The sequence below is a fragment of the Cherax quadricarinatus genome, chromosome 32 (assembly GCF_038502225.1).
Source record: "Cherax quadricarinatus isolate ZL_2023a chromosome 32, ASM3850222v1, whole genome shotgun sequence".
Taxonomy (NCBI): domain Eukaryota; kingdom Metazoa; phylum Arthropoda; class Malacostraca; order Decapoda; family Parastacidae; genus Cherax; species Cherax quadricarinatus.
In genome coordinates this window covers 23409389-23435518 of record NC_091323.1, presented here as the reverse complement: position 1 = coordinate 23435518, position 26130 = coordinate 23409389, and the positions used below count along the sequence as shown (strand labels likewise).

The 26130-nt window shown below is 39.8% G+C and overlaps 1 protein-coding gene across 7 annotated transcripts in view; it reads right to left on the bottom strand.

Annotated features, from left to right (window-relative positions):
* LOC128690292 (phytanoyl-CoA dioxygenase, peroxisomal) overlaps nucleotides 1–26130 on the bottom strand; it is a 166927-nt gene that overhangs the window by 56760 nt on the left and 84037 nt on the right. For all 7 annotated transcript variants that reach the window (XM_070090526.1, XM_070090520.1, XM_070090525.1 and 4 more), the window contains exons 4-6: nucleotides 14396–14564; nucleotides 12403–12539; nucleotides 3871–3997 (exon numbers count right to left, since the gene is read on the bottom strand). In XM_070090526.1, coding sequence (XP_069946627.1) covers nucleotides 3871–3997; nucleotides 12403–12539; nucleotides 14396–14564 — 433 coding nt within the window. The remainder of the gene's footprint in view (nucleotides 1–3870; nucleotides 3998–12402; nucleotides 12540–14395; nucleotides 14565–26130) is intronic.

Sequence of the window (26130 nt, the reverse complement as noted above, 5' to 3'; positions counted from 1 at the left end):
ACCACCACTACTACTACCACTACTACTACCTCCACCTCTTCCTGCCTATATATAGCCGTCCTGCTCCTCCTCTGTTAGTGTGACTTTGTCAATGGTCCAAGTCGGACCGAAACGTCGTCGTAAGCTTCTGTCTTTTATGTGCGGGTTATTTGTGTATCGTTCCAGTCACGGTATTGTGCCTTTTTGTTATTTATTTATTGGAGATGTTTTACCATCCAGTGGCTTTGTCAATACAGATTCTAGGACATAATTTGAAGACAGTAGAACTATATACAAAAGATGAGATAATCAGTCCCTCAGCCTTGGAGAATGGTATTGTATACCATTCTTGTACAACTTGTCAGATACTGCAACATCATGGAATCTTGGTTCAGAGGACATCTACATAACCTTCACAGTTATTACAACTACTACTACAACTTACCCATCCCTTTGGGTATGACCTACTTCCACTGGGAAATCCCGCCTACCAGCGACTATGCCCTCGTCTGCTACCCATCCCATTCCACCTGACATTAATATGTAAGTGCCAGCCTCCTTGCCTCTGCTCCAGAATCTTCATGACTACAGTGCTCTTCACACCAACTCCAAGGCTGAGGGACTGATTACCTCATCTTTTGTATACAGTTCTGTCTTCAAATTATGTCTTAGAATCTTTATTGATAAAGCCACTGGATGGCGAAACGTCTACAGTGAAGATACCCAGATGTTGCACAAGTGTCTCAGTTTTCATCGCCCTAAATTGATTTGTGGAAAGGGGTCCTCTTGCTGTTTCAGGCAAACAGTTCCAGATCTTCGGGCCCTTTATGTGCATTGCATTTTTGCGTAGTGTGAGATGGACACGAGGGATGTCAAAAAGTGTTTTGTGCCTTGTGTTATGCCTGTGTATTCTGCTGAAGTTATCTAGAAGTTTGAGTGGAGGGTTGATATTGGAGTTTAACCCTTTGACTGTCGCGGCCGTATATATACGTCTTACGAGGTACCGTGTTTGACATATATATACTCATAAATTCTAGTGGCTTCAAATCAAGCAGGAGAAAGCTGGTAGGCCCACATGTGAGAGAATGGGTCTGTGTGGTCAGTGTGCACCATATAAAAAAAATCCTGGAGCACGCAGTGCATAATGAGAAGAAAAAACTCCGACCGTTTTTTTTTTAATTAAAATGCCGACTTTGTGGTCTATTTTTGTATAGTACAGTGGACCCCCGGTTAACGAACTTTTTTCATTCCAGTAGTATGTTCAGGTGCCAGTACTGACCGAATTTTTTCCCATAAGGAATATTGTGAAGTAGATTAGTCCATTTCAGACCCCCAAACATACACGTACAAATGCACTTACATAAATACAGTTACATAATTGGTCGCATTTGGAGGTGATCGTTAAGCGGGGGTCCACTGTATTTATGGTTGTATTCTCGTTTTCTTGGTCTCATTTGATAGAATGGAAAACATGTTATAGAAATAGATGTGATTTTGATTGATTTTACTATAAAAAGAACCTAGAAATGGAGCTCAAAGTAGGGGAAATGTTTGATTTTTGCCAAAAGTAGGGGAAATGTTTGATTTTTGCCAATGTTCAAAAGTAAACAAATGATGCCATTGTCCAATAAATGTCCAACTAGCCATTCTAACATGCAGTCATGAATGGGTTGATGTTATTTATATAATTATTACAGTATTGCAGTAGTCTGCATAATAGTAAGTCTTCTATTTTTTGTTTGAATAAAAATTCAAAATAGAAAGCAAGAGTAATATCAGAGGGGCCTGGAGACATGACTGATGAGCAAAGAAAATGTTATTTTAGAGCCAGGAATGTCTGCATTGTTCATTCTGGACCTTATTTTGAAATTGTCATATTTTTTAGTTTTCGTGAAATTGGCCAAATTGCAAATTTCTTACCACATTATTAGGTAGTTGAAATCGGTAAATGGGCAGTTTCTTGTACTCAATCGATAGAAAAAATGGAGTTCTAAAGAAATAGCTATGAGATTGGGCGACTGGAACAATGGAATTAGCCAAAAATATGGCTCAAAGTGGGCGAAATTGCCGATTTGTAAACAGCGCCGAGGTCGCTAACTTCGCGAGAGCATAATTCTGTCAGTTTTCCATCAAATTTCGTTTTTTTGGTGTCATTACAATCGGGAAAAGATTCTCTATCATTTCATAAGGAAAAATAATTTTTTTTTTTTTTAAATTTTGCGACACCAGGAGACACCTCAGGATTGGGGGTTGCGACAGTCAAAGGGTTAATGTTCTGTATATATAGTAGACACAGTAATAAGTGTGTATATTTTGTATATTAAGCAAGTTCAAGCTTTTGAAGAGTGGTGGGGTGTGTTGTTTGGGATTGGAGTCTGTGATCTGCACAGCCGCTTTTTTTAGGCTATTAAAGGTTTAAGGTAATTGGTCGTGGTAGATCCCCAAGCACAAATACCATAGGTGAGGTAAGGGTATAATAGAGAGTGATATAAAGTAAGGAGTGCCCTTTAGGGTACATAGTATCACATCTTGGAAAGGATACCTACAGTTTTGGAAACTTTCTTAGTTATATGCTGAATGTGGGTCTGAAATTTAAGATTTCAGTCAAGGTGGAGATCTAGAAATTTGCCCTCAGTATGCCTTGTAATGGGTGAACCATTTATCGATATGTTTAGCTGGGTATTTAATGTTCTGTTTCCAAAAAGCATGTAGTAGGTTTTGTCTACATTGAGAGTAAGTTTGTTGGTCATCATCCAGTTTGATATTTTATGTAACTAGCTGTTTAGAGTGTTACTAAGTATAGCCGGATTTGGGTGGGAGAAGACGTAATTGGTGTCATCTGTGAATAGAACTGGTTTAAGGAGTCGCGATGCATTTGGGAGTTTATTTCCTCTTATCTCCATGGGGAAGTGGAATAGAATTCTTCCTCTGTAAGCCATGCGTGTTGTAAGAGGCTACTAAAATGCCAGGAGCAAGGGGCTAGTAACCCCTTCTCCTGTATACACTACTGAAGTTAAAGAGAGAAACTTTCGCTCTTCTTTTTGAGCCACCCTGCTTCGGTGGGATATTGCCGGTTTGTTGAAAGAAGATATATATCTTTTAGGTAGTAGGTTGGTAGACAGCAACTGCCCAGGGAGGTATACCATCCTACCAAGTGCGTGTAAAACAGAAACCTGTAATTCTTTTACATGATGGTAGGATTGCTGATGTCTCTTTTACTGTCTCAAACATGCAAGGTTTCAAGTACATCTTGCTACTTCTACTTACACTTAGGTCACACTACACATGTATGTACAAGGATATACTATATATACACACAGCTCTTGGTTTTCTTCTATTTCCTTACTAGGTCTTGTATTTTTTATTTCCTCTTATCTCCATAGGTAAGCGGAAGAGAATTCTTCCTCCGTAAACCATGCGTGTCGTAAGAGGCAACTAACATGCCAGGAGCAAGGGGCTAGTAACTCCTTCTCCTGTATATATTACTATATTTATAAACAGAAACTTTTTTTTTTTTGGGGGGGGGGGGGCACCTTGCTTCGGTGGGATACGGCCGGTGCATTGAAAGAAAGAAGTACATATACAACTACAGATTATTAATTTTAAATTTTAGGAAAAAAAATGGCAATGAAACCCAATATCATCTCAGTAGCTGTATGCAGCTCACGAGCTGCAATTTGCCCACTGTTGTCATAGATCATGATCAACAGTTTAAGATTAAAACACATACTACTTTAAATGCCTGACAATGGAACGCTATAATAAACATCTTCAGTTGCTTAAAATATTGCACACAACTAATTCTTTTAAATAAAGTTTCAAAATATTTAGGCTTTTAGTATACTCGTATATAAAGGCAAAACTGACTAATCAACTAATTCACTTAATTACCTCCCAATCAGGATAGTCATGCTGTTCCAACACTCCTTTATGTGAGCCAGGAAGGACAAAAAGGCAACCATTATCATTATTAATTTTCTCCATAGCTGTCCAAGCACAGACAATTCGGTTTGCAGGTCTGAAAAAGTATTAATTGATGAGATATTTTTTTAAAATGTAACTATACATAGAGATCTTATTCAAACTGCATGCAGATGAATGAAAAGGTACTGTATGTGTAAACAGGACTGACAACATAAAAAAACAGTCAAAAGTACAGTACAGTATATATTTTTGATAAGTACATTATATACTCATGTTGGAAATTACTTACCAAAATAAAAGTCTGAACAGTTTCTAGTTATATTAGATATGAAACTGAAACATCTGACTTTCTCAAAACTGTTCATTTAAAGCCTTTAATGTGTTTCTTTTCCAGCCTGGGCATGTCAGTGAGCCTCAAACATGGATTCCATCTATTTCAATCTCCTCCTGTATGTTCTGACCTCACAAGTGATTTTATATATCAATGCACCACGCAGAAACAAGCGGGTATATACAGAGAGAGCGCAGTCAGCAGAACTCGATACTGCTACTGAGATGGTCAAGATTCCCAGGCAGCGCTCTTAGCCACTCAGCCACCAGTGCCACATAAGCTGGGCAGCCTGGTTCACGAGACACACAGAGAATGTAAACACACACATACAAACACACCAGCTAACCCCTTTACTATGAACTTCTTTTGTACTTTTTCCATTTTCCTCTCTTTCCTCTTCCAAGTGCTGCTGCACTTCTATCTTGTACTATGGGGTGCACAATCAAGTACAAATGTATAGACGAAATATGTAGTCTTGGAAACTGCTTGATACTGAGACCTATCACTAACCCCTTTACAATGAACTTCTATTGTACTTCTTCCAGTTTCCTCTTCCAAGTGCTGCTGCACTTCTATCTGGGGGTAATGACATTGGGAAGGGCAGGAGAGAGAAGCTGCTGGATAAGTACAGGTCAGCCATAGAAGTAGTTAGGTCTAAGGGAGGGATCCCAGTCATATGTATTATTATTATTATAATCAAAAAGAAGCGCTAAGCCACACTCATATGTAGCATCTTGCCTAGAAAGGGAGTGGGCAATGAATGGATGTCTAGGGCAATTGGTATAAATTGCTGGCTAGACAGGTACTGCAAGGAACTTGCAATCCCATTCATTGATAACTGGGACCTATTCTTTGGCAAACGTGATATGTATGCAAGGGATGGGGTTCATCTCTCTGGGGATGGAGTGGTTGCATTAGCCAATTCAACTGAGAGGGTAATTGATGACTTGTCTAGGAATTTAAACTGATAGATTATAGAGGTATGGGTGTTTGTGGGAAACAATCAGGCTGCAGCATTAGGGTTAAAAACAGCAGTTATTACCGGGATACCTCAGGGATATGTTTACAAGACAATTTTCAAAATAAAGTTGCTAGTAATGGCAAATCAATTGATCAACAAACAAAGAGGGATAGTAGAGGGCAACGAGTGAAAAGCTCCCTTAAGGTTTACTATACAAATAGTAGGAGTCTAAGAAATAAGACAGATGAGCTAAGATTACTTGCAAGTGTAGGTAATATAGATAATATTGGTATAACAGAGACCTGGTTCAACCTGAAAGATAGAGAAATGACTTCTGAATGCAACATACAGGGTTATAAACTATTCCACACTGACAGGGTCAGCAGGAAGGGTGGTGGTGTGGCGATGTATGTCAGAGAAAATTTAAATTGTTGTCTCAGACATGATATAAGATTAGAAACATCGAACACAGAATCTGTTTGGCTACAGTTTCTCGAGGGACATGACAAATTAATTTTGGGTGTGATTTATAGGCCCCCAAACCTTGATAGGGAGGGCAGTAAGCTGTTATGGGACAAAATTCACAAGGCATCTAGATATGAAAATGTTGTGATAATGGGAGATTTTAACTTTAGACAAATTGATTGGAACAATATGACAGGAAATCTTGAGTCTGGTGACTTTCTTGATACGGTTCAGGATTGCTTTTTAGAACAGGTTGTGACAGAACCAACTAGAGGAAACAATCTGCTTGACTTGGTTCTTGCCAACAAAGATTCACTAATTAATAATCTTGAGGTTAATGATGAGCTTGGGGAAAGTGATCACAAATCACTTAGTTTTAATATATCATGGAATTACCCAGATAACTGCAATCAAATCTCTGTCCCAGATTTTCGCTTGGCCGACTTCATGGGACTGAAAAATTACCTGGGTGGGCTAAATTGGGATGTCCTGACTATGGGTCAGGTAGGTGATCTTGGTTGCCAATATGACATTTTTCAGAGCATAGTACTAGCTGCCCAGACAACTTTTGTTCCGAGTAGGGAAATTAGATCTAACAAAAATGATCCCAAATGGATGAACAATAGATTAAAACATCTCATTGGTCAAAAGAGAGGCATATATAGGTGTATCAAAAGAGGGGATGGGCAGTTAAGAAATCAAATATTCAATTAGAGAGAGAAATATAGAAAGGAATAAGAAAAGCAAAAATGGATTATGATGCTAGGGTCACAAGGAATTCAAAGACTAACCCAAAAGGGTTCTTTCAGGTATACAGAAGTAAGATTAGCGACAAGATTGGCCCACTTAAGAGTAACTCTGGTCAGATCACTGACAGTGATAAGGATATATGTGAAATTCTAAATACCTACTTCCTCTCAGTTTTCACCCAGGAAATACTAGTGATATTCCTGAAATAATAGATTACGTAGAACAGGATGATAAACTATGTACGATTACGGTAACTAGTGACATGGTCCTCAGACAAATAGAGAAACTAAAACCTAATAAATCCCCAGGTTCTGATGAACTGTTTGCAAGGGTGTTAAAGGAATGTAAAGAGGAACTTAGCATACCTTTAGCTAATCTTTTTAACATATCACTACAAACTGGCATAGTGCCTGATAAGTGGAAAATAGCAAATGTAATACCTATTTACAAGGCAGGTGACAGGTCCTTGGCTTCGAACTATAGACCAATAAGCCTTACCTCCATAGTGGGAAAATTTATGGAATCAATAATTGCCGCAGCAATTCGTAGCCATCTTGACAGGCACAGATTGATTAATGAATCTCAACACGGTTTTACAAAGGGGCGTTCCTGTCTTACAAATTTACTAACTTTTTTCACTAAGGTGTTTGAGGAGGTAGATCATGATAATGAATATGATATTGTGTATATGGACTTCAGTAAGGCTTTCAATAGAGTTTCACACCAGAGGCTGTTAAGGAAACTTAAGGCACACGGAATAGGAGAAATTTTTTCCTGGGTAGAGGCATGGCTGACAAATAGACAGCAGAGAGTTTATATAAATGGGAGAAATCAGAATGGGGGCACGTCACAAGTGGTGTTCCTCAGGGGTCAGTGTTGGGCCTGTTGTTGTTCACAATTTACATAAACGACACAGATGAGGGAATAAATAGCGACATAAGCAAATTTGCTGATGACACCAAAATAGGCCGTCCAATTCATTCTAATGAGGACACTAAAGCACTCCAGGATGATTTGAACAGACTGATGCAATGGTCGGAGAAGTGGCAGATTTATTTTTTTTTTTTTATTATCACACTGGCCGATTCCCACCAAGGCAGGGTGGCCCGAAAAAGAAAAACTTTCACCATCATTCACTCCATCACTGTCTTGCCAGAAGGGTGCTTTACACTACAGTTTTTAAACTGCAACATTAACACCCCTCCTTCAGAGTGCAGGCACTGTACTTCCCATCTCCAGGACTCAAGTCCGGCCTGCCGGTTTCCCTGAACCCCTTCATAAATGTTACTTTGCTCACACTCCAACAGCACGTCAAGTATTAAAAACCATTTGTCTCCATTCACTCCTATCAAACACGCTCATGCATACCTGCTGGAAGTCCAAGCCCCTCACACACAAAACCTCCTTTACCCCCTCTCTCCAACCTTTCCTAGGCCGACCCCTACCCCGCCTTCCTTCCACTACAGACTGATACACTCTTGAAGTCATTCTGTTTCGCTCCATTCTCTCTACATGTCCGAACCACCTCAACAACCCTTCCTCAGCCCTCTGGACAACAGTTTTGGTAATCCTGCACCTCCTCCTAACTTCCAAACTACGAATTCTCTGCATTATATTCACACCACACATTGCCCTCAGACATGACATCTCCACTGCCTCCAGCCTTCTCCTCGCTGCAACATTCATCACCCATGCTTCACACCCATATAAGAGCGTTGGTAAAACTATACTCTCATACATTCCCCTCTTTGCCTCCAAGGACAAAGTTCTTTGTCTCCACAGACTCCTAAGTGCACCGCTCACTCTTTTTCCCTCATCAATTCTATGATTCACCTCATCTTTCATAGACCCATCCGCTGACACGTCCACTCCCAAATATCTGAATACATTCGCCTCCTCCATACTCTCTCCCTCCAATCTGATATTCAATCTTTCATCACCTAATCTTTTTGTTATCCTCATAACCTTACTCTTTCCTGTATTCACCTTTAATTTTCTTCTTTTGCACACCCTACCAAATTCATCCACCAATCTCTGCAACTTCTCTTCAGAATCTCCCAAGAGCACAGTGTCATCAGCAAAGAGCAGCTGTGACAACTCCCACTTTGTGTGTGATTCTTTATCTTTTAACTCCACGCCTCTTGTCAAGACCCTCGCATTTACTTCTCTTACAACCCCATCTATAAATATATTAAACAACCACGGTGACATCACACATCCTTGTCTAAGGCCTACTTTTACTGGGAAATAATTTCCCTCTTTCCTACATACTCTAACTTGAGCCTCACTATCCTCGTAAAAACTCTTCACTGCTTTCAGTAACCTACCTCCTACACCATACACTTGCAACATCAAGTGGCAGATGCAGTTTAATATTGACAAATGCAGATGCAGATGCAGTTTAATATTGACAAATGCAAAGTTCTAAATGTTGGACAGGTAAATAACCATGCCACATATAAACTAAATAATGTAGATCTTAATACTACTGCTTGCGAAAAGGATTTAGGAGTTCTGGTTATCAGTAATCTAAAACCAAGACAACAGTGCATTAGTGTTCACAATAAAGCTAACAGAATTCTTGGCTTCATATCTAGAAGTATAAATAATAGAAGTCCTCAGGTTGTTCTTCAACTCTATATATCCTTGGTTAGGCCTCATTTAGACTATGCTGCTCAGTTCTGGTCACATTATTACAGAATGGATATAAATGCTCTGGAAAACGTACAGAGGAGGATGACAAAGATGATCCCATGTATCAGAAATCTTCCCTATGAGGATAGACTGAGGGCCCTGAATCTGCACTCTCTCGAAAGGCATATAATTAGGGGGGATATGATTGAGGTGTATAAATGGAAAACAAAAATAAATAAAGGGGATGTAAATAGTGTGCTGAAAATTTCCAGCCAAGACAGGACTCGCAGCAATGGTTTCAAGTCAGAAAAATTCAGATTCAGAAAGGATATAGGAAAGCACTGGTTTGGTAATACAGTTGTGGATGAGTGGAGCAAACTCCCAAGTACAGTTATTCAGGCTAAAACGTTGTGTAGTTTTAAAAATAGGTTAGATAAATACATGAGTGGGTGTGGGCGGGTGTGAGTTGGACCAGACTAGCTTGTGCTGCTGGGTCTGGTGCAGTGCTCCATCCTTGAGTGGAGATGATCAGACTGGGTGGGTCATTGGGCTAATCTTGGGGGGGGGGGGTCATTGGTCTAATGGGGGGGGGGGACATGGACTTGCTTTGCATGGGTCAGTAGGCCTGTTGCAGTGTTCCTTCTTTCTTATGTTCTTATGTACTATGGGGTGCAGAATAAAGTACAAATTTGTACAAATATGTAGTCTTGGAGACTTTAAAAGCTAGTGTATTGAGTGGCTGTAAGGAGATTGAGATGCTTGATGCTGAGACACTGCGCTGCCCGTCTCCATGACCCAAGTTCTCATACAGCATACAATACTGACTTGTCAGAGAGCCCGTCTTAACTCCGAGTTGTCAGTAAACAAGTACATTCGTAAGTGAGGAGAGGCTGTATATAAACCCAGGAAGGCTTGGTCATGGTTTACAGATTCCCAAAAATTGAATTAGACCTAATAAAAACCCATAAAACAGACTGGGGTGTGTAGAGATGCCTTACCTCTCCTCAGAAAAATGGCAAAAATAAAATATTTCTGCTTCTTTGAGCCCATTTTCAAACTATTTTCAGTCCTGAAAGCAACCAAAATTACCTGTTTCAGAAATACATCTTCCATTCTATCAAATGATACTAAGAAACAGCCAATAAAACTAAAAAACAAAACTTACTAGAAAACACTTCAGTCACTATTTTAAACCAAACACAAGGTCAGTTTTGCTTTTCCCATCATACACTGCCTGGGGCAGGATATTTTTATACTGTACATACTTGCAAAAGAAAAATTGCAAAGGTTAGTGGATGAGTTTGGGAATGTGTGTAAAGGTAGAAAGTTGAAAGTGAACATAGAAAAAGAGTAAGGTGATGAGGGTGTCGAATGATTTAGATAAAGAAAAATTGGATATCAAATTGGGGAGGAGGAGTATGGAAGAAGTGAATGTTTTCAGATACTTGGGAGTTGACGTGTCGGCGGATGGATTTATGAAGGATGAGGTTAATCATAGAATTGATGAGGGAAAAAAGGCGAGTGGTGCGTTGAGGTATATGTGGAGTCAAAAAACGTTATCTATGGAGGCAAAGAAGGGAATGTATGAAAGTATAGTAGTACCAACACTCTTATATGGGTGTGAAGCTTGGGTGGTAAATGCAGCAGCGAGGAGACGGTTGGAGGCAGTGGAGATGTCCTGTTTAAGGGCAATGTGTGGTGTAAATATTATGCAGAAAATTCGGAGTGTGGAAATTAGGAAAAGGTGTGGAGTTAATAAAAGTATTAGTCAGAGGGCAGAAGAGGGGTTGTTGAGGTGGTTTGGTCATTTAGAGAGAATGGATCAAAGTAGAATGACATGGAAAGCATATAAATCTATAGGGGAAGGAAGGCGGGGTAGGGGTCGTCCTCGAAAGGGTTGGAGAGAGGGGGTAAAGGAGGTTTTGTGGGCAAGGGGCTTGGACTTCCAGCAAGCGTGCGTGAGCGTGTTAGATAGGAGTGAATGGAGACGAATGGTACTTGGGACCTGACGATCTGTTGGAGTGTGAGCAGGGTAATATTTAGTGAAGGGATTCAGGGAAACCGGTTATTTTCATATAGTCGGACTTGAGTCCTGGAAATGGGAAGTACAATGCCTGCACTTTAAAGGAGGGGTTTGGGATATTGGCAGTTTGGAGGGATATGTTGTGTATCTTTATATGTGTATGCTTCTAAACTGTTGTATTCTGAGCACCTCTGCAAAAACAATGATAATGTGCAAGTGTGGTGAAAGTGTTGAATGATGATGAAAGTATTTTCTTTTTGGGGATTTTCTTTCTTTTTTTTTGGGGGGGGGGGGGTCACCCTGCCTCGGTGGGAGACGGCCGACTTGTTGAAAAAAAAAAAAAAAAATTTACATACAGAAAAGAATGATAAATCAATATCAAACAATAATAACATCACACTTACCTTTATTGAAAAGACTTGCTGGTGTATGGCAGATGGGAGGAGGGAAGAGGGAGGAGAAGTTACTATTGGTTGAAAGGGGACTCCCCTTCCTTAAAGACTTTAGGTACCGAGTCCTCATCCGGGGTTACTTCCCTTTGTTTTTTAATGGCACTAGGACCAGCTCGAGTCACTGGACCCCTGTCACTCAAAAAATTGTTCTGGAGAGTTCTGTTTCTGGCATCTCTAAGATATGCCTAAAATGGGACAAGGCATTGTCATTGAACATGTCTCAGACATGGCCTACAACAGCTATGTTAGGGTGATGTTCGTCCACCAACATTTTGCACAAATGTCCTTAATCTTTGAAGAAGGCACTTTCTTCCCTCTCTGTTCCTCCTCCTGTGAAGCAGTTTCCTCAGCTGTGGTCTGTTGCTGTTACACATGAAGCTCTTGCAGCTCTTGAGTGGTTAGCTCTTCACTGCAGTTCTCCACCAACTCTTCCACATCATGGCGACTCACATCCAACCCCATGGAATTCCCTAATGCCACAATACATTCCACAACCTTCTTTACCAAAGGGCTGGCACTAGGAGCTTTCTTTGGGCCCATAGTGGCTTATTTAGCAGTTGCAAGCACAAACAACAATGGATTATTACGAAATATTCCGTATGAACGTGGGGGGTGATGCTCACTCGCTGGAAAACAATGCCAGACTAACTCTGAATGAGTCTGTGGGAGGCTTTGTGTGCACAGAGCCACTGAGACACGTTCCATACGACTGCTGAAATCCAAGGGAAATCACGAAAACCAATTTGCAGATAACCAAAATTCATGAAAACTGACTCACGAAAACCGAGGGTCCTCTGTACTTTTAAATATGATACTTTAGAAACCACACTTACAGTGAGTCTTTGTGATATAATTTATGTACTATAACATTCAGCTGTTTTACCTAAAAGGAAAGTAATGGAGGTCCTGGTGCAGGGGATGACGAGATGTGCGAGTGCCTGGGTCTGGGGGCTTATTAATAAGCATGGTGTGCATGGCCATGATATTGGGGCCAGTGAAACATTCCACATAATCCAACACCTGTAAATATACATATAAAAATTGCATGCCTTAGATTTTATTTCTAACTATCCTTTAATGTTTAGTGTTGACTTACTGTACTATATTGCCTTACTGCAATACTGTACAAGATTATATCTTAGTGTAATAAACAATGTTCAATTATTGGGGAGAGTTGAGAAATTAATAAGATAATGAAGTTCATACAGTGTAAACTGCCACAGTTGCTCTTTGTGATGATACGGTTCTTTTGGATGAGTCTGAAGAAAAGTTCCAAAAGTTTGTGAATGAGTTTGGTAGGGCATGTAAAAGGTGGAAATTAAAAATGAATACAGAAAAGAGCAAGGTAATGGCAGTAACAAATATAAGGTGATGAAATTTTGAATATCAGATTGGAAAGAGGAATATGGAGGATATGAATACATTTAGACATTTGGGAGTGGCACTGTTGGCAGATGAGTTAATGGAAGACAGAGGGAACCATAGAATAAATGAAGTGTTGAGGCATACGAGGTGCCATGAGGCAGAAAAGAATGTACATACACCAAAATCAAATGGAGAAAAACTTAGGTGTGGGGGAGATTGGAGATATGAAGCTCATGTTACCATACTTAATTATGGGGCTCTGAGTCTTGTTTACAGATGCAAAAGACAGTATCTATACATTCCTAGACAAAACATTAAGGAATCGATTCATTCACTAACCTAGATTTTGGCCGTGGTGGAACTTATTTTTTTCTGTCATGCAGTGCTTTAACTCCTCACTTTTATTCACCTTTAATTCTTTATTATCCTATGCATTATCCTAATATACATTTTTTTTTAACACACCAGCATCTCCCACTGAGGTAAAGATATCCATTAGAGGAAACACTTACCATTATTCACTCCATCATTGTCTTGCCAGAAGTGTGCTTACATAACAATTCAGATAACCCTACAAACTACAACATCCTCATCAATCCTTTAGAGTAAGAAAATAGGTTAAGCAGGCCTGAGCCCATTTTACATTACTAATGCAATTACACTATATATAACCATTCCCTTCACAGCAGGTTTTCCTATATACTATTCACTTTAATCACTGTATTCACATCTAACCAAAATATCCAATTAACCTACATACTACACTCTTCCTGCTGTATTAACATACTACATCAGCTGGGCTACAGTACCCTTCAACCAGCAAGACCAAACCTCTAACATTAGCTCATCTTTCTCTTATCTTCATAAGGGCAATAGTAAAACTATTTCTGGCAGATTTTAGGCATTTTAACTGCCACCACCACATTTTTTCCTGAATAAAAACAAATATTTAGTTTATCATCCAAGACAAACCATTTAACCCGTAAACGGTCCAAACGTATATGTACGTTTTTTCAACATTTGAGAGTATGTAAAAAAAGTAGATCTTCTTTTTGTTTTTTACATTTGAAAATGTGTAAAAAAAACTTTGATCTACTTTTTTTTTTTTGTTATATTTGAAAATATGTAAAAAAACGTAGATCTACTTTTGTACATAGCACTACACATGTGAACGTAGATCTGCTTGGACCGTTTATGGGTTAAACATTAACTTGACATTAACTTTTTTTTCCATTAAAACAATAATCATATTAATTTACTTGTTAAATTTATGCAACTTCTCTCACTAACTAGTACTGTATTAAATAATCTTCCAGAAAGTTGCCATCCTTGCTGTTAAAATACTTTTCCAGTAACCTGGACTGGTAATAGTATGGCTGGGTATTTACTGTTCACTTTGTATGATAATCACAGCAGAGATTTTGATCCAATGCATATTTTCAATGCTGTACAGTATATAATAAAAAAGACCTTATACATTCAGAAACAATGTATCACAGAGCTCACCATACCTGAGGTAGCATGAAATGTTGTGACAGAACTTCATCATACACAAAGTCTTGAATTTTGTTGATCATCATCTCCCCTGATACACCCTCTACATTTCTCAGGGATATATCCTTCATTTTCGTCATGCCACCTGAACTCACACGACCTTCCACCAAATCTAAAAACCGGTCTCTGAAAAAAAAAAATCAACATCAGGAACAAGATTCATAAATTTTATTATCATTACATTCATGGGGAAGCGCTAAATTCACAGGGGACATACAGTGCTGGGGAAATGGAAGACATTTGGACTCGATATGAGGAATTAGAGCACAGATCCAATTCCTTAGAGCTAGAGCCCCTCACCAGCATCAAGGAACGTTCCTCGAGGAGTATAAATTTAACATTTTGAAGCCCCTTGTCAAGTACTGTGCAAATACATTACTGCACTGTTGCTTGGTCACCTTAGTCTAAGTAGTGCCACAAGCCCTGTGGCACTACTAAGGCTTTAGGTGATAAAAGATGGCAACATAGATTGACATAGGGACCTATCCCTCAAACCTAATAAAAGATGCAACATAGATTGACATGGGGACCTATCCCTCAAACCTAATTAAAATAAGGGAATACAGACCCCAATTAATTATAGTAGCACATACAGGACCAGGAGGTAGTAGGTTGGTGGACAGCAACCACCCAGGGAGGTTCTACCATCCTGCCAAGCAAGTGTAAAACAGAAGCCTGTAATTGTTTTTACATAACGATAGGATTGCTGGTGTCTTTTCTCTGTCTCGTAAATATGCAAGATTTCAGGTACTTCTTGCTACTTCTACTTATAGTAGGTCACACTACACTGGCTTTTTTTTTTTTCAACATGTCGGTCATCTCCCACTGAGCCAGGGTGACCCAAAAAAGAAAAAATACTTTCATCATCATTCAACACATTCACCTCACTTATACATAATCACTGTCTTTGCAGAAGCACTCAGATATGACAGTTTAGAAATAATAATCCCTCCAAATTGCCAATATCCCAAATCCCTCCCTTTAAAGTGCAGGCATTGTACTTTCCCATTTCCAGGACTCAAGTCCGGCTAACCGATTTCCCTGAATTCCTTCGCAAAATATTACCCTACTCACATTCCAACAGCTCATCAGGTCCCAAAAACCATTCATCTCCATTCACTCCTATCTAACATGCTTGCTAGAAGTACAAGCATATACATATATACACACCCCCTCTGGGTTTTCTTCTATTATTTTCTTACTAGCTCTTGTTCTTTTTTTTTTTTTTTCTCTATTGTCCATGGAGAAGTGGAAAAGAATCTTTCCTCCGTAAGCAATGCGTGTCGTATGAGGAGGCTAAAATGCCAGGAGCAATGGGCTAGTAACCCCTTCTCCTGTATACATTACTAAATTTAAAAGGAGAAACTTTCGTTTTTCCTTTTGGGCCACCCCACCTCAGTAGGATACGGCTGGTATGTTGAAAAAAAAAAAAATTCTTACTAGGGTTTTTCTTCTTTTTCTTAATAGCTCTTGTTCTTGTTTTTCTTTTCTCTCTCTCTATTATCTATGGGGAAGTAGAAAAGAATCTTTCCTCTGTAAGAAAAACTTCATAAAACTGGGATGCTTGAATGTGCGTGGATGTAGTGCGGATGATAAATAAGAGACGATTACAGATGTTATGAATGAAAAGAAGTTGGATGTTCTGGCCCTAAGCGAAACAAAGCTGAAGGGGGGTAGGCGAGTTTCAGTGGGGACAAATAAATGGAATTAAGTCAGGAGTATCTGAGAGAGTTAGAGCTAAGGAAGGGGTAGCAATAATGTTGAAGGACCAGTTATGGAAGGAGAAGAGGGAATATAAATGTGTAAATTCAAGGATTATGTGGATTAAAATAAGGGTCAGATGTGAAAAGTGGGTCATAATAAGCATGTATGCACCTGGAGTAGAGAGGAGTGTAGAGGAGAGAGAGAGAGAGATTTTGGGAGATGTTTAGCAAATGTATAGAAACCTTTGAACCAAGTGAGAGAGTAATTGTGGTAGGGGATCTAAATGCTAAAGTAAGGGAAACATTTAGAGGGGGTGTGGCAGGTAAGTTTGGGGTGCCAGGTGTAAATGATAATGGGAGCCCTTTGATTGAACTTTGTATAGAAAGAGGTTTAGTTATAAGTAATGCGTATTTTAAGAAAAAGAGGATAAATAAGTATACAAGATATGATGTAGGGCATAATGACAGTATTTTGTTGGACTATTTATTGGTAGATAAAAGACTGTTGAGTAGACTTCAGGATGTACATGTTATAGAGGGGCCACAGATATATCAGATCACTTTCTAGTTGTAGCTACAGTAAGAGTAAAAGGTAGATGGGATACAAGGAAAACAGAAGCAGCAAGTTAGAGAGAGGTGAAGGTGTATAAACTAAAAGAGGAGGCAGTTAGGGTAAGATATAAGCAACTATTGGAGGATAGATGGGCTAGTGAGAGTATAGGCAATGGGGTTGAAGATGTATTGGGTAAGTTTAAGAATGTAGTGTTAATGTGTTCAGCAGAAGTTTGTAGTCACAGGAAAGTGGGTGCAGGAGGGAAGAAGAGCAATTGGTGGAATGATGATGTAAAGAGGGTAGTAAGGGAGAAAAAGTTAGCATATGATAAGTTTTTACAAAGAAGTGATGCAAGGAGGGAAGAGTATATGGAAAGAAAGAGAGAAGTTAAGAGAGTGGTGAAACAATGTAAAAAGAGAGTAAATGAGAGAGTGGGTGAGATGTTATCAACAAATTTTGTTGAAAATAAAAACTTTTGAGGTGAGATTAACAAGCTGAGGAAGCCTAGGGAACAAATGGATTTGACAATTAAAAATAGGAGAGGAGAGTTATTAAATGGAGAGTTCGAAGTATTGGGAAGATGGAGGGAATATTCTGAGGAATTGTTAAATGTTGATGAAGATAGGGAAGCTGTGATTTTGTGTATAGGGCAAGGAGGAATAACATCTTGTAGGAGTGAGAAAGAGCCAGTTGTGAGTATGGGGAAAGTTTGTGAGGCAGTGGGTAGAATGAAAGGGGGTAAGGCAGCTGGGATTGATGGGATAAAGATAGAAATGTTAAAAGCAGGAGGGGATATAGTTTTGGAGTGGTTGGTGCTATTATTTAATAAATGTATGGGAGAGGGTAAGGTACCTAGGGATTGGCAGAGAGCATGCATAGTTCCTCTGTATAAAGGCAAAGGGGATAAAAGACAGGGGGTGTGTGAACCAGGTGTTTACAGTGAAACATATAAGTGAACAGTATTTAGATAAGGATAAAGAGGTCTTTGTGGCATTTATGGATTTGGAAAAGGCGTATGACAGGGTGGATAGGGGGGCAATGTGACAGATGTTGCAGGTGTATGGTGTAGGAGGTAGGTTACTGAAAGCAGTGAAGAGTTTTTACGAGGATAGTGAGGCTCAAGTTAGAGTATGTAGGAAAGAGGGAAATTATTTCCCAGTAAAAGTAGGCCTTAGACAAGGATGTGTGATGTCACCGTGGTTGTTTAATATATTTATAGATGGGGTTGTAAGAGAAGTAAATGCGAGGGTCTTGGCAAGAGGCGTGGAGTTAAAAGATAAAGAATCACACATAAAGTGGGAGTTGACACAGTTGCTCTTTGCTGATGACACTGTGCTCTTGGGAGATTCTGAAGAGAAGTTGCAGAGATTAGTGGATGAATTTGGTAGGGTGTGCAAAAGAAAATTGAAAGTGAATACAGGAAAGAGTAAGGTTATGAGGATAACAAAAAGATTAGGTGATGAAAGATTGGATATCAGATTGGAGGGAGAGAGTATGGAGGAGGTGAATGTATTCAGATATTTGGGAGTGGACGTGTCAGCGGATGGGTCTATGAAAGATGAGGTGAATCATAGAATTGATGAGGGGAAAAGGGTGTGTGGTGCACTTAGGAGTCTGTGGAGACAAAGAACTTTGTCCTTGGAGGCAAAGAGGGGAATGTATGAGAGTATAGTTTTACCAACGCTCTTATATGGGTGTGAAGCATGGGTGATGAATGTTGCAGCGAGGAGAAGGCTGGAGGCAGTGGAGATGTCATGTCTGAGAGCAATGTGTGGTGTGAATATAATGCAGAGAATTTGTAGTTTGGAAGTTAGGAGGAGGTGCGGGATTACCAAAACTGTTGTCCAGAGGGCTGAGGAAGGGTTGTTGAGGTGGTTCGGACATGTGGAGAGAATGGAGCGAAACAGAATAACTTCAAGAGTGTATCAGTCTGTAGTGGAAGGAAGGCGGGGTAGGGGTCGGCCTAGGAAAGGTTGGAGGGAGGGGGTAAAGGAGGTTTTGTGTGCGAGGGGCTTGGACTTCCAGCAGGCATGCGTGAGCGTGTTTGATAGGAGTGAATGGAGACAAATGGTTTTTAATACTTGACGTGCTGTTGGAGTGTGAGCAAAGTAACATTTATGAAGGGGTTCAGGGAAACCGGCAGGCCGGACTTGAGTCCTGGAGATGGAAAGTACAGTGCCTGCACTCTGAAGGAGGGGTGTTAATGTTGCAGTTTAAAAACTGTAGTGTAAAGCACCCTTCTGGCAAGACAGTGATGGAGTGAATGATGGTGAAAGTTTTTCTTTTTCGGGCCACCCTGCCTTGGTGGGAATCGGCCAGTGTCATAATAATAATAAAAATAAAAAACGTCTGTTGAATGGTAGTAGGTTGGTAGACAGCAACCACCCAGGGAGGTACTACTGTCTTGCCAAGTGAGTGTAAAATGAAAGCCTGTAATTGTTTTACATGATGGTAGGATTGCTGGTGTCTTTTTCTGTCTCATAAACATGCAAGATTTCAGGTACATCTTTCTACTTCTACTTACACTTAGGTCACACTACACATACATGTACAAACATATATATACATACCCCTCTGGGTTTTCTTCTATTTTCTTTCTAGTTATTGTTCTTGTTTATGCCCTCTTACCTCCATGGGGAAGTGGAACAGAATTCTTCCTCCGTAAGCCATGCGTGTCGTAAGAGGCAACTAAAATGCTGGGAGCAAGGGGCTAATAACCTCTTCTCCTGTATGGATTACTAAATTTAAAAACAGAAACTTTTGTTTTTCTTTTTGGGCCACCCTGCCTTGGTGGGGTATGGCCGGTTTGTTGAATAAAAAAAGTCTGTTGAGTATAGCTGGTAAAGTGTATGGTAGAGTTATTACTGAAAGAATTAAGAGTAAGATGAAGAGTAGGACAGCAGATGAACAAGGAAGCTTTAGGAAAGGTACGGGGTGTGTAGACCAAGTGTTTACAGTGAAACATATAGGTGAACAGTATTAAGATAAGGGTAAAAAGGTTTTTGTGGCATTTATGGATTTGGAAAAGGCATATGAGAGGGTGGATAGGGGGGCAATGTAGCAGATGTATAGTATAGGAGGTAGGTTACTGAAAGCCGTGAAGAGTTTTTGAGGATACTGAGGCTCAGGTTAGAGTATGTAGGAGGGTTGATCAATATATTTTTTGATGGGGTTGTAAGAGAAGTGAATGCGAGAGTCTTGGCAAGAGGTGTGGAATTAAAAGATAAAGAGTCAAACACAAAGTGGGAGTTGTTACAGTTGCTCTTTGCTGATGACACTGTGCTTCTGGGAGGTTCTGAAGAGAAGTTGCAGAGGTTGGTGGATGAATTTGGTAGGGTATGTAAAAAAAGAAAATTAAAAGTGAATACATATAGGAAAGAGTAAGGTTATGAGGATAACAAAAAGACTAGGTAACGAAAGATTGGATATCAGATTGGAGGGAGAGAGTATGGAGGAGGTGAATGTATTCATATATTTAGGAGTGGACTTGTCAGCAGATGGGTCTATGAAGGATGAGGTGAATCATAGAACTGATGAGGGGAAAAGGGTAAGTGGTGAACTTAGGAGTCTGTGGAGACAAAGAACTTTGTCCGTGGAAGCAACAAGAGGAATGTATGAGAGTATAGTTCTACCAACACTCTTGTATGGGTGTGAAGCATGGGTGATGAATGTTGCAACGAGGAGAAGGCTGGAGGCAGTGGAGATGTCATGTCTGAGGGCAACATGTGGTGTGAATATAATGCAGAGAATTCCTAGTTTAGAAATTAGGAGAAGGGCTGAGGAGGGGTTGTTGAGGTGGTTCGGACACACAGAGAGAATGGAACAAAACGGAATGACTTCGAGAGAGTATAAATCTGTAGTGGAGGGAAGGCGGGGCAGGGGTCAGCCAAGGAAGGGTTGGAGAGAGGGGGTAAAGGAGGTTTTGTGTGCGAGGGGCTTGGACTTTCAGCAAGCGTGCGTGAGCGTATTTGATAGGAGTGAATGGAGACAAATGGTTTTTAATACTTGACGTGCTGTTGGAGTGTGAGCAAAGTAACATTTATGAAGGGATTCAGGGAAACCGGCAGGCCAAACTTGAGTCCTGGAGATGGGAAGTACAGTGTCTACACTCTGAAGGAGGGGTGTTAATGTTGCAGTTTTATAACTGTAGTGTAAAGCACCCCTCTGGCAAGACAGTGATGGAGTGAATGATGATGAAAGTTTTTCTTTTTTGGGCCACCCTGCCCTATTGGGAATTGGCCAGTGTGTTAATAAAATAATAAAAAATTATTGTTCTTGTTTATTTCCTCTTATCTCCATGGGGAAGTGGGACAGAATTCTTCTTCCGTAAGCCACGTGTGTCATAAGAGGCGACTAACATGCCGGGAGCAAGGGACTAGTAACCCCCTTCTCTGGTATAAGAACATAAGAATGGAGGAACACTGCAGAAGGCCTACTGGCCCATACAAGGCAGGTTCTTATCAAAATGACCTCTACCCAAGAATGTCCTCCCATACCCAATGACACCAATCAAACCCAGCCCCTCCCACTCATATATTTATCCAATCTCTTGTTAAAGCTGCCCAAGGTCCTAGCCTTGATCACACTACTTGAAAGATTGTTCCACGCATCCACAACTCTGTTCAAAAACCAGTACTTACCTATGTCATTTCTAAATCTAAATTTATCCAACTTAAACCCATTATTTCTGCTTCTTACCTGGTTCGACACCCTTAGTACTTTATTAATATCACTTTTGTTTATGCCCATCATCCACTTATACACTTCAATATCTCCCCTCATTCTACGTCTCTCCAGAGAATGAAGATTCAAGGCTCTATCTTCATAAGGGATATTCCCTACACAGTATATCATTTTAGTCATTCTTCTCTGTATGTTCTCCAATGAGTCTATATCAATCCTGCTGAGTGGCATAATCTAAATGAGGCCTCACTAGTGATGTATAGAGCTGTAAAATAACTTTTGGACTTTTGTTACTTATACTTCTTGAAATAAATCCTAGTAATCTGTTAGCCTTGTTGTGCACACTGTTAGGCACAGCTGTCTTGGCTTTAGATTTCTGTTTACCAAGACTCCCAAGTCTTTTTCACATTCTGTATGATCAAGTTCTACTTCACCTAGTTTATAGCTTTGAGAGTTATTTCCTTTACCAAATACTAGTACTTTACACTTATCCACACTGAACTTCATCTGCCATTTTTCAGACCAAGACATTCATCTGTCCAAATCCTCCTGGAGTTCACTGGTATCCTCCTCAGAATGAATCATATGGCCTATCTTTGTATGATCAGCAAATTTACTCATGTCACTTGTAATTCCTTCATCAAGGTCATTACTGTAAATTATGAACAACAGAAGGCTTAAAACTGATCCTTGCGGAATGCCACTAGTGACTAATCCCCATTCAAATTTGACCCCATTAATGGAAACTCTCTGCTTTCTGTTGGTAAGCCATGCCACTACCCATGCTAGAACTTTACCTCCTATACCATGAGTTGCCACTTTTCTTAAATCTCTCTTGTGAGGTACTCTATCAAAGGCTTTACTAAAATCCAAATAAACAATGTCATATTCTTTATCACTGTCTACTGCCTCAAATGATCTATTGAAGAACGTCAGTAAATTTGTCAGGCAGAAACGACCTCTCGTGAACCCATGCTGAGATTCATTAATCAAATTATGCTCTTCAAGGTGACTTCTAATAATGTCAGCTATAACTGATTCTAATAATTTGCCTACTATAGATGTCAGGCTTATTGGATGGTAATTTGAAGGAATGGACTAAAGTTTAAAAGATAGGAGCAAATGGAGACAAATGGTTCGTTTGATTTGATACACTGTTGGAGTGTGAGAAAGGTAACATTTATGAAGGGAGTCAGGGGAAACTGGCAGGCCAGACTTGAGTCCTGGAGATGGGAAGTACAGTGTCTGTGCTCTGAAGGAGGAGGTGTTAATGTTGCAGTTTTATAATTGTAGTGTAATCACACCTCTGGCAAGACAGTGATGGAGTGAATGATGAAAGTTTTTCTTTTTTGGGCCACAATACAACATTTCATGCTAGTTACTACTGTGTAATAACTTTAATGAACATGCTAACACATTGTTGCTATAATCATATATCATGTACTGTACAGCTAATGACATGCAATGCCCATAGAACCAGGTGTTGTTGCTGTATGTCATCACCAGCTTTCTACACACACATTTGAAAGATGCATTTGAAAAGATTTATAAGGTAGTGTTGCAGGTACAAATTGCATTTAACATCTGACAATAATGCCTACATGTGCAGCTGCTGTTTTGTAGTCACTGGTAAACAGCAACTTCACAGGCCAGTGGAAATCCCTCTTTCTAATGAGATTTTAGCATAAAATGCCATGAGACATTTGTTACTGCATGCAAGTTATTGCTGTATCCTGAGAAAACCTCCTGAAAGAAACTCCTGTCAAAGTACATTTTTGTATATACGTACTGTACTACCAAAAAATGGGGGGGGGAGCAAGATTGAACGAGGGGGTGAAAAAAACAAAAAAGCTTTTACTGTCTACAATATTGGCCCTGTTGTCAATCCTTGCAATACTATGTGCAATCCATATCTAGTTGTATTTTAATCACTGGGACCAATAAATATTTTCTAAATATTTTGTCAGAGGGTTGGTGTCACCCAGGGCGGAATCTTTGGTGTCACCCCATGAAATCCAAGGGCGGGGGGGATGGGGGGAGTAAACTCCAGTTACGTCAGTACTGCATGCCCAGTGATTAATGTTTAGCAATGAGAATGTTTAAGGGCCATAAACTGAATAGAATACTTCTCAACTTTATTAATGATAAAATAAATAATCGTAGTAATATTGAGGAAACAAGCTCAAATACCACTTTGAGTACAAGCAACAGATTCTACATTTATTCAAAAAAAAAACTTGAAAAATAAAGAAAAACATTGCAATATCAGAGAAACACTAGTTCCGATTTGACCTGAGTACAGGCAACATCTCAGTGAATCTGATCTTACATTTCCTTGCCTTCAATCCTGCAAAATCATCCATCACATCATCAAAATCGATGATTTTCCCTAAAAAGGCGTATTTGTACTCTGCAATCACATAATAGGCTATATAGAAATGAAGGATTCTTCTCTTGTGTTGGTGCAGCACTGTTTTGGGCATTAGTGTCACCTTCTTTAGAGGCTCTATGGTGTCACCCCCTAAATGGTGTCACCTAGGGCAGCCCTGCCGCCCCCCCTTACGAGGCCACTGTATTTTGTCAATGGATTTTCAACTGTGCTAAAATAAGCTATGCTTGCTTTTTTTTTTTTTTTTAACAAGTCAGCCATGTCCCACTGAGGCAGGGTGACCCAAAAAAGAAAGACAATCCCCAAAAAGAAAATACTTTCATCATTATTCAACACTTTCACCTCACTCACACATAATCACTGTTTTTGCAGAGGTGCTCAGAATACAACAGTTTAGAAGCATATATGTATTAAGATACACAACATATCCCTCCAAACTGCCAATATCCCAAACCCCTCCTTTGAAGTGCAGGCATTGTACTTCCCATTTCCAGAACTCAAGTCCAGCTAACCGGTTTCCCTGAATCCCTTCACTAAATATTACCCTGCTCACACTCCAACAGCTCATCAGGTCCCAAATACCATTCGTCTCCATTCACTCCTGTCTAACATGCTCACGCATGCTTGCTAGAAGTCCAAGCCCCTTGCCCACAAAACCTCCTTTACCCCTTCCCTCCAACCTTTTCGAGGATGACCCCTACCCCGCCTTCCTTCCCTTACAGATTTATACACTCTCCATGTTATTCTACTTTGATCCATTCTCTCTAAATGACCAAACCACCTCAACAACCCCTCTTCAGCCCTCTGACTAATACTTTTATTAACTCCACACCTTCTTCTAATTTCCACAATCCGAATTTCCTGCATAATATTTACACCACACAGTGCCCTTACACAGGACATCTCCACTGCCTCCAACCACCTCCTCGCTGCAGCATTTACAACCCAAGCTTCACACCCATATAAGAGTGTTGGTACTACTATACTTTCATACATTCCCTTCTTTGCCTCCATAAATAACATTTTTTGTCTCCACATATGCCTCAATGCACTACTCACCTTTTTTCCTTCATCAATTCTTTGATTAACCTCAGCCTTCATAAATCCATCCGCTGACACGTCAACTCCCAAATATCTGAAAACATTCACTTCTTCCATACTCCTCCTCCCAAATTTGATATCCAATTTTTCTTGATCTAAATCATTTGATACCCTCATCACCTTACTCTTTTCTATGTTCACTTTCAACTTTCTACCTTTACAAACACTCCCAAATTCGTCCACTAACCTTGGAAGTTTTTCTTTAGAATCTCCTATAAGTGCAGTATCATTAGCAAAAAGTAACTGTCACTTCCCATTTTGTATTTGATTCTCCATAATTTAATCCCACCCCTCTCCCGAACACCCTAGCATTTATTTCTTTTACATCCCCATCTCTAAATACAGTGGACCCCCGCTTAACGATCACCTCCAAATGCGACCAATTATGTAAGTGTATTTATGTAAGTGCGTTTGTACGTGTATGTTTGGGGGTCTGAAATGGACTAATCTACTTCACAATATTCCTTATGGGAAAAAATTCGGTCAGTACTGGCACCTGAACATACTACTGGAATGAAAAAAGTTCGTTAACCGGGGGTCCACTGTATATTAAACAACCATGGTGATATTACACATCCCTGTCTAAGACCTACTTTTACCGGGAAGTAGTCCCCCTCTCTTCTACACACCCTAACCTGAGCCTCACTATCCTCATAAAAACTCTTTACAGCATTAAGTAACTTACCACCTATTCCATATACTACTTGCAACATCTGCCACATTGCTCCCCTATCCACTATCATATTCCTTTTCTAAATCCATAAATGCAATAAAAACTTCCCTACCTTTATCTAAATACTGTTCACATATATGCTTCAATGTAAACACTTGATCTACACTTCCCCTACCCACTCTAAAACCTCCTTGCTCATCCACAATTCTACATTCTGTCTTACCTCTAATTCTTTCAATAATAACCCTACTGTACACTTTTCCTGAATTATACAATAATAATGTAATATTATACAGTGAAATAAAGTGAACCCTCAATATAAATGACTTTCATATACATAACCGACTTCTGAAATAAGACAATCCACTGAGTAAACTGTACCTTTAACCCCTCTACTTCCAATGTTCACTGCAGTATATCTAAATTTGCACACAGTAGTATATTACAGATACAACAAAGTACTTCAGTGCTTTTTCTGCTACTTTTTTGACATTACAGCCTCTCCTCACTTAGTGACATACTCATTTACCGACGACTCGGGTTTGCAATGGGCTCTCTGACCAGTAGGCATACCTAAATAATGTATAATT